Source organism: Uranotaenia lowii, chromosome 2 (genome assembly GCF_029784155.1).
Source record: "Uranotaenia lowii strain MFRU-FL chromosome 2, ASM2978415v1, whole genome shotgun sequence".
In the NCBI taxonomy this organism is placed as follows: Eukaryota; Metazoa; Arthropoda; class Insecta; order Diptera; family Culicidae; genus Uranotaenia; species Uranotaenia lowii.
Window position 1 is genome coordinate 248,775,352 of NC_073692.1, and position 14,058 is coordinate 248,789,409.

General features: G+C 34.7%; 1 protein-coding gene across 1 annotated transcript; it reads left to right on the top strand.

The window, feature by feature from the left end:
- The first annotated feature begins 234 nt into the window (after window positions 1–234).
- LOC129747187 (protein cab-1) lies at window positions 235–10,336 on the top strand. Its single transcript, XM_055741236.1, has 7 exons — window positions 235–336; window positions 412–628; window positions 788–1,026; window positions 3,759–3,812; window positions 3,875–4,463; window positions 6,790–7,057; window positions 9,197–10,336. The coding sequence occupies exons 3-7, from the start codon at window positions 894–896 to the stop codon at window positions 9,383–9,385; spliced, it is 1,233 nt and encodes a 410-aa protein (XP_055597211.1). The 5' UTR covers window positions 235–336; window positions 412–628; window positions 788–893; the 3' UTR covers window positions 9,386–10,336.
- The last annotated feature ends 3,722 nt before the right edge of the window (window positions 10,337–14,058 follow it).

A 14,058-nucleotide genomic window follows, 5' to 3' on the forward strand; every position in this document is an offset into this window, starting at 1 on the left:
ATAGTTCCCGTTATTTGGAATGATTTGTACGTCTCAGCTTCAAACTTTCTTGAAATATTTAAAAGACGTCTACCCAACTCTGCAACTGCTGGTATAATACATTATATACTTTTATACCTGCTTCAGTGAAGCAAGGATCCTAGTTAATTCGAAAGTGCGCCGGCGCAGAAAATTTTTCATGAATGACATCCCGCTGGATATGCCCATGTCCGATTTCATTCATTAGTTCTTTGCTAAAGTTCCGTACCCTAAGTAATGGTGTCGTAGTGCTGGTGAATCCTTAGAGCAAAAATCCGATAAAGAAGTGCAAATTTTCTGCAATTCTGCGTAGTTACTGTAAATTTGAACAGTTTAATGCAAATACAAATCAATTAATAACATTTTTTGTACCGTTTTGCTTATTTATCAAAGTGTACGTGTAATTTTGGAAACATTTTCAATCTGCCTCATTCAGTTCTACAATAGAACGGTCTCTGATACAGACATTACCTTTTTCCGAGCTTGTTCTGTACACAGCGGAACGAAAAAAAGTGCAACACTGATAAGAAAGTTGAAAAATGTGCAAGTGAAAATTCAATATTTTGCATTCGTAATTTGTCAGTCAAAAGTGAAGTGTGAATATCGCTAGGTATAGTTTACAATATGTTTCCATCAAATTTTGCTCCGATGTATAAACTGCTAAATAGCATCTCAAATCAGTTATCGATTTTTCTATCAAGCCCAAACAGCTGCAGCAAAAAAGTGCGCTCTGGACTGACGTAGTTTTTTTTTTCATTTTTGATTCCAGATGTCTAAATGGTCTTAGGATGGAAAATCGGTCAATTGTTTTCACACTCGTGTGCATCATAAGTTATCTTTGAATAGTTGCGAAGAAAATTTCTAATTAATATTCAATGGTTCACAAATTACATAGTTGTTGCAATAATCAAATGTCGAGAGAAATGTCCAAGCAGACGTACGTATTGTGTACTATCGTCATGGCTTTAATAACCCCAGCGTTTGCAGAACAGCATGATTATTTTCCAGGTGAGTGTCTCATTTTCGACCAAAATTACCTTATTCATTTTATACTGTTCCACATATAATGATTGCTTCGCCTCAAGAAAGCAAGTTAATCTACATAAAAAAACGTCGATCTGACTGTTTGCATGGGAAATTTTCAACAGATGTCTTCTTCATAGTTAATTTTTTCACGTGTATATCTCAACCACCCCATTCCTTCCTAACTAGATTCAGAATGTCAAAAATGGTTTGAGGTTAACCTTTTTTATTTTCTAATACGAAGCTTATCGAGCTCTTTCTTAAATTGAATCCATTATTGTGAAAAGATTTTCGGAATTCCGTAAAATTCAATGCTTTTCAAGTTGAACCTCTGAATAATGTAGGGAATCCTGTCATGCTTCCTAGAAATGTTTTTTTTTTTCAAGCTACAACTACAGCTTCAAGCTGTGACTGGACCAGGTTGCAGCTTTTTGGTTGAATGAAACATCTTTTTTATAAATTTATAGTTTCTCTGAAAAAAGAGTTTCGTAAATCATCGTTGTATTCATCATGGCGAAGAAATCGAAAAAAAGCGGTTCAAAAGTTTTTATAGGTACCACTAGTGCAGTTGGATTTTTATCTTTCAACCATTTCCCATCGGTTCCACCATGTTACAAACCTATAGTTATGCCGTGTTTTTGAGTTAAGACGAATTAAAAATTTTTTTAATTAAATTTTGAATAAAAATTTGAATGTGAATTTGATTTTATTTTTTAACTGAAAATCAGTATGTAGATATCGTTTCATAATACATAAACCTATGATTTAATAAAAATATTGTTTCATAAATCGCAGTCTCGATTATGTGATAAAAATCAAATAAAAAAATCAGCTTCACAATCGCTATTAGTCTTGGAATAAACTTTCCAAAAAAAAAAATCGCAATTAATAAAGTCAACCTAAGTTGTTTAATAATACAAGGATCTAATTTTTTTTTTCATTACAACTCCCAACAAATCTTTGGAATAGAAATTTATAGCTTATCATTGGTTGAGGCTTTTCCAAATTCCAAATGAATGTTAATTATCTTTTAACAAGTTGCGTTTCAAATTTTGAATGATAACTTAAGAAAAATGTCTTAAGTTTTCATTCAAAATTATGTGAAATATTTCGAGAAGTTGGTAAAAAAATGTCCTTTTTGTCGTGGATTCACGATGCTTCAAGGCACATACAAATTTTCTGCTATAGCTCACAATAATCTCTTAACCGTCTACTTAAAGCTGGTATCTATCATTTTTTGAAAATCGGGGATAATAATGATTTATTAAATACAAGATAGTTTTTCTACCAGTTTGTTTACATTTTCTTGCACGTAAACGATCTGTCAAAAATTAGCTTCGCAGGTAATCGCCAATTGTTTATGAACGATTGTGACGTAACGCGACGCCATCACGGAGTCAAGTGTTAAGCGCCCAAATGTAGCCATGGAAACTTATTAGGAGGAATGTTTGGGACGCAAATAATGTTATTTATTATTTTGAACAAACAACGTCGCCATGCTGTGCTTCAGGGAGAAAATGCGTAAATAAGAGGATGCTTTGATTGTGATTTTTGAAATTAGGCTGATGTCATGCTGAAGCAACTAGCAACGCAACGCAATGCAACGTTCCAATAAGATTGCGTTGCAACGCATTGGTATGTCATGCTGGCGCGACCTGTGACTTTGAAATTCCCTACAAATCATCACTTCTCTACATCTGATAATGCTTTGAATCGTCTCCTTTCTTTCGGGAGCCATCAAAAACTCATCAAATCACGACCCGGATTGCAAGAATGCCAAAATTTGAACCGACAAAATTCCTTGTTTTTTTTTGCGGGAACTAAGAATTCATGAAAATTTTCTCGCCGATTAAGATATTTTTCAGTTTATTATCACAAGTTCGGACAGATCTTCGTACTATTGTGCTTAAAACCCGGAATCACTGCTTCAAATCGAGAAAAAAAAAACAATATTCCTATTGGATTTCCTACAGTCGCGCTACAAAACACATTGGCATCAGATTGGTCGCGCTATACAAAGCGACCAGTATGACAGGTCTGCGCGATTTCCATGGAGATCAAATGAGAGCTGGTTAGTCGTGTGAACGTTGCGTCGTAGGTCGCGTTGCTAGTTGCTTCAGCATGACATCAGCCTTACATGAAACATTGTATGCCGTCTGTGAATGGCGACTTCAGCGTCGAGACGCTCGTGAACGTTTGTGACGTAGCAATCAAAACATTGAAAAAACTGATTCTCACAATCGTTCGAGGGTACACTTATCCCCACCTATACATAAACCACATACTTTTGATTTAACCGTAAACTGGGGTAACTTCGATCAACATGAAATTTTATATGAAATCATCATTAAATAAGTCTTGTTTAAGTTTAAATATGTATCTTAAAACTGGTTTGGTAGCCTATAAAATGAGTTTCAAATAGGCAACATTTGTATTATTTTTGGGAAATTTCGCTGTTAGTAAAAATGTATTTCAAAATTATATAATATCAGAGCTCGCAAACAGACATTATTGTATTAAAAGTAAACGGATTGTTCCATGTGAAAGTTCAACTTTTTTTCTTTTGTATATGTAGTACTGTATAAAACTTTATTGAAATAGATCAAAAGTATATATATATATATATAAATCCAAATTATTCTGATTTTTAATCTGAAATGCGCAACCTGAAGACTGTATTCAAACTACCTACTTATTAGTTCCTTTTCTGCTTCTAGGTTTGAGGAGAACCAAACCGAACCAGGCAGGTCACACTCCATGGATGCCCAACGGTAATTATAACTATCTCATTTCCTACATTTAACAGATCTATCTACTAACCAAACCATTCCAGATGCCAGGGAAGCTCCGGAGTTTCTGAAAACCATAAATGAGCTCATTGAAGAGCAAGCGCGGCGACGTTTCCTCGATCACTTGCAGCGACTGCAACTCAACAGAAATATTCTCCAGCGAGCTGAAATGGACGATGTCAATCGACCGGCTTTTACATATCAACTTCCGCTCAAAACGCATGCTGATCTCGACAAACCAGTAGAGTTTGCTGTGGATCCGAGCGATCCGCGGTTCTATGACCGTTATTCAAATGTGGACACTGAAAATGCCGGCGCCAGTGATAATCAACGAGCACCCGACCAATTTGCGGATAATGTGAACCCTCACAATCCGAATGTGAACCTTCCTCCCTCTCCTCAGGACATAAAGCCGAAACTCCCAATCTATCAGAATCAACCACACCATCAGCACAAGCTCAACTATAAGGATCAGCGCATTCAGGAAAATTTGGTTCCGCAACGCGTCAACAGCGTAATGCAAAGACCCGTGGAAATGGACGGAGCAATGGCCATGTACATCGTGGCCTTGATTGGCGGCATTAGCGCTGCCGTGACCGTTGGGTTGATTTCGGTCGGCATTGGGTGGTACACGTGAGTATACAATTTTTTTTTTCATTTTAAGAAATCATTTTGCCCAATTGGCACTGATTGGAGCCTCGGCTTCGGTTGGCTGATAGTAGTACCTACCTACCTACTTTTTCATCGTCGAACGAAGGAAGCCTTCCAATTTTTTGGGAATCAAATTTCCACCAATTGCAACGATCCGAATTGAATAAAAACTATTAAAAAAAAAACAATTTTGTTTGCAAGAATTGTTGGTAAAAGGAAAATAAAGTTATTTCCGTTGACGAAAAAAAAAAACAACGGATTCTTTTTGGCAACGAAAAGTTATTTATTGTTCAGAGTTTTATGGATAGTTATCAACATTAATGAGGAATATTAACATTCATCCTCAATCTTTTAAAATTTAATTTTTTTTTACATTTTTTTTACAAATTAAAAGGAAAGGTTAAATCAATTCATGTATTTTGTATTTGAAATCTTAATTTATTAACCAAAATTTATTAATGCCGAACGGTACCAGCAAAAATTGATAAGTCGTTTCACTAAAACTTTGTTAGTTTTTGTTTTTCATAAATTGGAATTCTTTGTAAACATGTGTTTTTTTACAAACAGAAGCGACATTATTTTTTTTCGCTTTTCTTATAAATCGAAACATTTCTAAGGCTTTTTTACGATTTGACAAAAATTTGAACAGTTTTCTGAGAATCCTTTTTTGTTTGAACTCGTCCTATTCTTCAGCATTTCCTTTTGAAAGTCTACTTTAGCTCTGCCACTAAGCTAACTTCATTTAGAAATGGGACAGTTATGAATGTGTGTATCTTGAAAACCATTCGTTTGATCGAAAACTTTCTTAGAAGGAAATGAAGGTTTATTCATGAAAAATATTTAAAAAAAAATATTTAGAAATTTTTATTAATAATATTTATACTTTATTCTTGGTATCTTCCATCGGTCGGCGTACACTTTTTCAGTTATGTTATTGATAATTTTTTTCTAGTAAGACTTTGTCTTAACTGTATTTTTACTACATCCATCTTCTTCAATTTCCGCTACTTTTTTGATCAATACTTCTAATTTTACAGAAACTGGAGACAATTTGGTAGATTCAGCTGTTTCGAAATTAACAAGATTTGATTAGTTTTGTACCATTTAAACACATTTTTACTGGTGTGTCAGCTGGCAAAATCTGACATTAGTTTAGATCACTGTTTTCAAACGAGACTACTATTTTTAGGCGTTTGAAAACCCGTTTCCGTCACGAAAATTATGTTTTTTTTTCATCGGAGCCAAATTTCGGAATTTTTGGCAAAACAACCATCAAATATAAACTTTATTCTAGTAGGGATCGTGAAACGAGCAGAAATGTTACAATATTCAATCAGTGTTCCAAAAATCAATAATTTTCACTGAGCCAAACTCTACTGCATTCAGAGCCAAAAAATCGAAGCAGTCAATTTTTCCTTTTCCAACCAAATAATATAAACAATCATGCATGACAACGACGCCTCTGTATTTGAAACATTCTTGCAAAACGTGATGTGATAAAAAAGGACGCAGACTATCAGCTATTTAGCGTCTCGTTAATGATTGCCTTTCTTTTTGGTTTTCAATCTTCTGGGATAACAACTGATTTTTTTATTTTTCGCTTTGTATATATTCTTGTAAAACTAAAAAATTATTTATCGTTTTTTGTTAGCAAAATTCCTACTTTATTTTTGGCATCTCTCCCATATCGGCCGGCGCACACTTTTTTTCAATTATGATATTATACATGCAGGAAAAATCCTAAATATGAGCGCTAATAATCATAGCAGCCTTGCCTACTAGCGACACGTCGCATACGTCGCGACGTTGAAAATAGTTACGACGCAGCGCGAGTTTCCTAGGAGACTTGAAGCTTGCGATTGATGGCCCAAGGAAAAAGTACAGAAAATAACATAAACAATGTTCGAGCACTACATCGAAATCGCCTACTGGACTGAAAAAGGAAGAACAAACCTTCGAATGACAGAAATCCCGCTAGTAAAAAAGCGTCGCTAGTCCTACTGTCGCTATTCGGTTTGGTGCTATACACATAATATTGATCCTGAAAGTGAGTTCACTTCCACTTGATCGCCCATATTCCACGTGCAATTATTTTTTTTTGGAATAGGTTAATCGTTGAAACCGGAACTACTTGGTGATAACTAGGGCCTGTAGGTCCTGATTACTTATATTTTTTGTTAAATTGAATGAACAAAGGATTTAACACACTAACCAATCCGTGAGCATCACAAATGCAGTGCATGTGACTCTTGGATCACATTAAAATGCGAGAATTATTCAAAACACGTGATTTCTTTTATCTTTACAGTTTACATAAAAAAGCAAAAGCAGCTGCTGACGTTGACTATCCAGCATATGGCGTCACGGGACCTAACAAGGATCCATCACCGACTGGGGATAAGAAGCTAGCTCAGAGCGCTCAAATGTATCACTATCAGCATCAAAAACAGCAAATAATAGCAATGGAGAACCACAACAATCATGTTGATAAAAATGGCACCCATTCCGATGCCGAAAGCGAAGACGACAATGAAGAGGGCGACTACACCGTTTACGAATGCCCTGGTTTGGCACCAGTAAGTTTATCACCAACTCTGTGTTTTAACTCTTCAGGCCTGTTTATTTTTAAAAGGATTTCGTTCTACTTTTTCGTAACAGTGAGTTTTCCCTATTCTCATTCAGGATAGTTATCTTCAATCCAGACCAGAGTTGAAAGTTTTTTGAGTTTCTCCAAACTGTTTACAACGTTAATCGAACCATGCCGCTTAAATGAAAGACGCTTCAGTTTGGTGTTGCTTCTTTATTATTGAACGTCTCGGGTTAATATGACATAATTAGAATAGTTTAAAACCGAAGCCTCCTGATTTAACTAAACTAGGCTCCTACTGTTCGGCCATCCTGGCAGATTCATCGTCCTCGATGTATTAAAAAAAATATATATAAAATATATGTATAGCGAATTTCAATTTCGAACACATTTTTCCTAGAAAACTAACGCTCAAATGTTTATACTAACCCTGTGATCTTAGAATCGCTTTTTACTGGTATTAAGCAAAGTCACTCATATTTTTCAAAGAATCTTCCAGACCCTGCTTATTTTGCGGTGATCATCTTTGAATTCCGCCTTCAGCTCCTCAGACCGTCGACTAGGAGAGAAAAAGGACTCCGCGATCTGTGGCTCCAGCACCACCTGTCATCTGGACAGCGTCAGTGCCTGGAATAGCTACTCATCTAGCTCTTACCACAGAATCCGGATCGTTTCTGTCCGCCTTGCCGTACGAGGACTTCTAGTATAGCTAGAATAACTTCCGTATCAAACTCTTCTAATGAAATCCTTCCATCGTCCGGAAGAAGGTAAATCGATCTTCCGGCATCTTCGGTTCCAGCACCGCCTGTCGTCCGACAGCGCCAATGCCTGGAAAAGCTGCTCCTTCAGCTTTCTCCGACACATCCGGAACGCTTCGTATTTTCTCAGCTTCACGGGATGTCCATGGAAATTTTTTTTCGGGAATTCGGAGTTTTCCAGACCGGGTTCTTCTTGCTTCAATCCCACTTCTGAAAGTTGTATGATGCCGCTTAAATGAAAGACGTTCAGTTTGGTGTTGCTTCTTTATTATTGACCGTCTCGGGTTAATATGACATAATTAGAATAGTTGAAAACCGAAGCCTCCTGATTTAACTAAACTAGCCGGTTCCTACAAAAATTCGGGAAAATTTTGTTGAAACCCAGGAATTACTCAACAAAGTTCATGAAAAAAAAAACTTGGATATATTTATTCTCATCCAAACTGATAAGCAGATTTACCATTGTGTTTGAGCAGATCCTATCGGTTTGCCTTTAAATTTGGCGACATCACACTAGCACCAAATAAGAGTTAACGGGTTGGGGTTCAACCTCTAGTTTAAGCACTTTTCACGCACACTCGTGCATCAGCGCAATTTCATTGCCGTAAAAAAATATAAACACAATTATGGTGTGAGTGAACTGACGTTTGATATACAATGTTTCAGTGCGATGATATGCTTTTACTCAAAGTTTGAATGTATATTAGACGTTGTGTTGGCGTCGCCACTATGTATTTGTTCGAGAGAACAACAGCTCAACTATGTTGATACTAATGCCGTATTTGTTTTCACCCTGGTGATCCACCGGTTGTGCACCAAGTGCTGTCAAAACGCTTTTTTTTATATGAAGATGACAGGAGTTGGTGCACAACCGGTTGGCCACCAGATGAAAAAAGTACGACATAAGAGATCTTTGATTTTAGGCTTCCAAAAAACCTTTCATTATTATTTTTAAAAAAATTGTTCAACTAGTTTCGTTTTGGACGCATAAATGAAAAAATTACAACACAATTTGTGTTTTTTTTGTTTGATTTGACATATAAAGTGAATAAATCCGGACAAAATCCGTGCTTTTTTTAACGAAACCCGGGCATCCGGGCCGGACCGGACTCTTCTCAAATTTTGTATTAAATATCCGGGCAAACCTAGATAAAACCGGACAACCTGCCAACCTAACTCTAAACAGTTTCTCAAAGCTCATCAATTTTGCACAAAAAATGCGTTAGTCTAGAAATCCGGAGATTGCAAGCACAGTACAGTCAAGATTTTCCAAATATTTTTTTTTAGTTTCTTGAACTTCTCTGAAAATCTAGCCTTTTTAAAATCTTTTTCTAATTTTCATTTTGCAACTCAATGTTTTCTACCAACAGACTGGAGAAATGGAAGTAAAAAATCCTCTGTTTTTGGATGACCCTCAACTAACCCCAGGAGCACCGCAGACTATTGCATCATCAACTACAGCTAGCATGATCAATGAGAAAGCCATCACCGATAGTAAGGTCAAACATGGAGGCCAAGGCACACAGGATATACAAAACAACAGTCAATCTCGTCAGTAGATAACCGATTGGAGCGTTTAAACATTTTTGTCCGAATCCAGAAAAAAACATTATCTTGGAGGGAGTTGGTTGTGGTTGGGAATTAGTTCCCATTGACAACGTAAATTTGTTCTCTGTTGGTGTGCAGCACTGCTGCAGAAAAAAAAACAAATGTATCATAACTAAACTGACACTATGTAACAGCTGGCATAGACATAGACAATATGGAGATTCTGCCTTTGAGAGAAATAATGATTGGTTCATTGCAGATTTTAACACTGTGTTAGTAAATCTATCAGATAACCACATTTGTCAAAGTTCTTCAACAAACAAAAAGTGGACTTTTTGTGATTAAAAACACGCTTGGAGCGTATTCTTAATTATTTATCAGACCAAAGATTATATATTTTTAAATAATAGTTTATTATCAAATTATAAAAAAAAAGAAATAAAGAAAACGAAAGGCACTAAAAGGGCTATAAGCGGAAAGCCAATATTGTATGAGGGTATATTAGTCATTTATTCATTGTAAATCAGATGGATGGCTTAATTTTCTGTATATTTTTGAAAACAAACAAATAAATTGTAACATCCAAAGAAACAATTAAATATTAATGCTTAAATATGTGTATATGAGAAACTTACTAAATAAAACATTTGGCTAATAGCAGATTCAATTAGTATACAGCACCTTAATGGTATAATTGTATATTTTACGGAAATACTTCCATTTACTTAATACTACAGTTTGAACAAGTTTATGATACAAAATATATAAACAGTAAAATATTTTGATATCAGCCATTTCTGCTCACCTATCTTCACCATTACTTAGAATGCAGTGAAAATCTGAAAGTCGAATCTAAACTTGTTCAAGCAGTATAAAATATCGATCAAGGTGTGTATAGGAGCAGATGAATCATCTTATATCTTCGTAAAAGTTATTGTATTAAAAAAATCTATAAACTAAGACTCAAACGGGTTTTTTTTAAATTTCCTACATATATCACATTGGTTCACCGTAATCACTGTAAAAATAGTTTTATGTTGTTATCGTTTTCTTTAACACTAAACGTACCGGAAACTTTAAACTTTGAAGGACGATTACGCCTTATATAATTTTTTTTTCGCCAATTTAACGACAGGATTATTATTATTTTCAAAATGCAAGTATTTTTGCGTTTTTAAATTTTTTCTAAGTGTTGTGGTTTTCGAATAACGCATGTGGTATCCCGATCAGAAGGAAAAAACAAAATTATATCAAAATGAGATATTTTGATACTAATTTTTTTCTATCTAAATGAGTTATTCTTCAGTACTCGTAGGATGTTAAAATATCTCAAATTATATCAAAAAGTCTATGCAATCATAATTAAATTATATCAGTTTTATATATGCTCCTTTCAAGATTATATCTCGTTCAGATAGCATAGTTTGATATTGGGCAGAACAAAACCTATCAAAATTATAACTTATCAAGATATGAATGCTTCGAGAAAAATTTAAAGTGGAATGTCAATAAACCACATTATTTGCTTAAACCATGCTCCATTTTTGATTTCCCAAAAATTTGATTCAATTTTATGGATCTGCTGAGCGAAACTCATAGACGTACGGTTTGGGCCGTTGACTTGGATGTCCGTGTTTCATAAAAAGTGATACGTTTATCAAAATGAGATATGATCATTTAATTTTGGGACAATCCGAAAAAAATCCTTCCCGATCAGGAGAGCATATCAAAATAATAACTCAAACGTATATCATTAAGATATTGACATCTGATTCAGTTATAATTAAGTACTCAAAATTTTCGATTTTAAGTTTTTCCAATCTGAATTATATCTTATTCTGATTCACAGACTTGAATGGGGTTGAGCTCATTTTCAATGATCAAGATTTTTTTCGGATTGTCCTAAAATAAAATCATTATATCTTATTTTGATATACGTACAACTTTTTCTGAAACACGGACATCGAAGTTAACGGCCCAAACCGTACGTCTATAAGCTTCGCTCAACAGATTCATAAAATTGAATCCAAGTTTTGGGAAACCAAAAATGGGGAATGGTTTAAGCAAATAATGTGGTTTATTGACATTCCACTAGAAAATTTTCTCGAAACACTCATATCTTGATAAGTTATAATTTTGATAGGTTTTGTTCTGCCCAATATCAAACTATGCTATCTGAACGAGATATAATCTTGTAAGGAGCATATCTTAAATTGATATAATTTACCTATGATCGCATAGACTTTTTGGTATAATTTGAGATATTTTAACATCCTACGAGTACTGAATAGTAACTCATTTAGATAGGAAAAATATTAGTATCAAAATATCTCATCTTGATATAATTTAGTTTTTCCCTCCTGATTGGGTTACCATTGAAAATGAGCTGAACCTCATTCAAGTCTGTCAATCAGAATTAGATATAATTCTGATTGGAGAAACTTAAAACCGAAAATTTCGAGTACTAAATTATAACTGTATCAGATGTAAATATCTTGGTGAGATACGTTTGAGTTATTATTTTGATATGTTCTTCTGATCGGGATACCTATTCATACCGCGAGCGGTAAAATGACGGTTTACACTGTTTTCGCTAAAACTTTCTTGTTTCTTAACCGATTTCTTTCTCAGACAGTTTTCAGCTACAATCAATTATTTCAAAGTTATTTTAAGTCCAAAAAATTTTTTATGAAAAAATATGCTTCACGAAAATTGCTATAAATCAGTTATTTAGTGCTCGAGAAAAATTTCACTTAGTGCCTGAGAAAGCTGAAGTTAGAAGCTATATGCTGCACAGACGGAAATTTTTATCAAGTTTTTTTTAAGATCATGCTCACAAAAAGTGTAAAAAGTTGTGTAAACCTGCACTTTTCAATCAATCAACCGCCAAAAGCTGCTTCTGTTACAGTAGAAAAATTTCAAAAAATGAATTGGAAAGTTGACGTAATTTGTCACATTTTGGCATCTTTAGATTTTGTAAAATACGGAATACATAATTTATGACGAATGTTCAAAGGTAGCTGTTTTTCGAACTTTTTATCAATTTGGATTTTCGGAGACAATTCCTACACCTAAGCTCAGCTTTGCACTGGATTTTGAGTATGTTAACGTAAGGTCTAGGCAATAAAACTATATGCAAAAGAAAGCTAATTTCATACCGGTTCTAGTGGTGGAACTGTATTGGCGGTGCAATGCTTGACAAAAATATGATAAATAAAACAGTGAAGTAGTTTCTGAATTTTGAAAAGTCAGCACAAATTCTTGCTTGGCAGACGGGCGCAGTGGGTCTGAAAGCTGTTTTGCACACGAAAAGGGATGAAAAGAAACGAAAAAACAAACGAGCATTCGCTCAAATTTTCTGGTTTAACTTTCAAAAATATATTTAATATATTTTGGTCAAGCATCCCACCGCCAATGTAGTCACGTTTCTAGAATCAGAATGAAATTTTCTTTCTTTTGCATATAATTTTTTTGCCTAAACCTTACGTTAACATACTTAAAATCCAGTGCAAAGATGAATTTAAGTATAGGAATTGTATCAAAAATTCGAATTGATGAAATGTTCGAAAAACAGCTACCTTTGAAAATTCGTCATAAATTATGTATTTCGTATTTTACAAAATCTAAAGATGCCAAAATGTGTCAAATTACGTCAATTTTCCAATTCAGTTTTTGAAATTTTTCTTCTGTAACAGGAACAGCTTTGGCGGTTGATTGATTGAAAAGTGCAGGTTTACACAACTTTTTTACACTTTTTGTGGGCATGATCTTAAAAATAATTGATAAAAATTTCCGTATGTGCAGCATATAGCTTCTAACTTCAGCTTTCTCAGGCACTAAGTGAAATTTTTTTCGAGCACTAAATAACTGATTTATAGCAATTTTCCTGAAGCAGGTTTTTAAAAAAAAAAATTCTTGGACTGTAAATAACTTTGAAATAATTGATTGTAGCTGAAAACTGTCTGAGAAACATATTTGAGTCACATTATAGGCTTTTCAAAACTATAAATTTTAAAAAAATCGGTTGAGAAACAAGAAAGTTTTAGCGAAAACAGTGTAAACCATCATTTGACCGCTCGTGGTATGAATATGTATATACAAAATGTCGGTATGTTTAGTGTTAATTTGCCATCCGTTGCTCCAGAATGAGACTGGATTATTTCAAAATCACTTTTTCTTGTTTTGATCACTTTTCATCCATTATTCTCAGAGTTTTCTGCGATTCATGAACATAATTATATGTACGTAGATAATGGGTGCGCGAATTCACCGCAGTTTGATCAAGGACACACGATTTCGTTTGTTGGATAATTTTCCCAGCAGTACGCAATATCGATCCCAGAGTGCGCATCGATCGTTTTTGATGAAATGCTATCCCAGTTGGAAAGTGCCACTCATCTTTCAAGGAAAAATGGGCGATTTCGACGGCGAATCGGACTAAACAGGTAATTTTTTCATACAGGGAATTTTCAAGGTTCGCAAACCGATTGTAGGTGGCAAAATAAGACAGAAAATGATCGGATTTTTGTTTCTAAGTGTCGTGTCAGTATGTTCAGTGGGGGAGTATGACATTTGGCATGAAGCCATTTGGCATAATTCCTTTTGGCATAAAGCCATTTGGCATAGAAGCTATAGGGCATAAAACATGAATGACAATATATCATGAAAGTTCGAACGCGCAGCG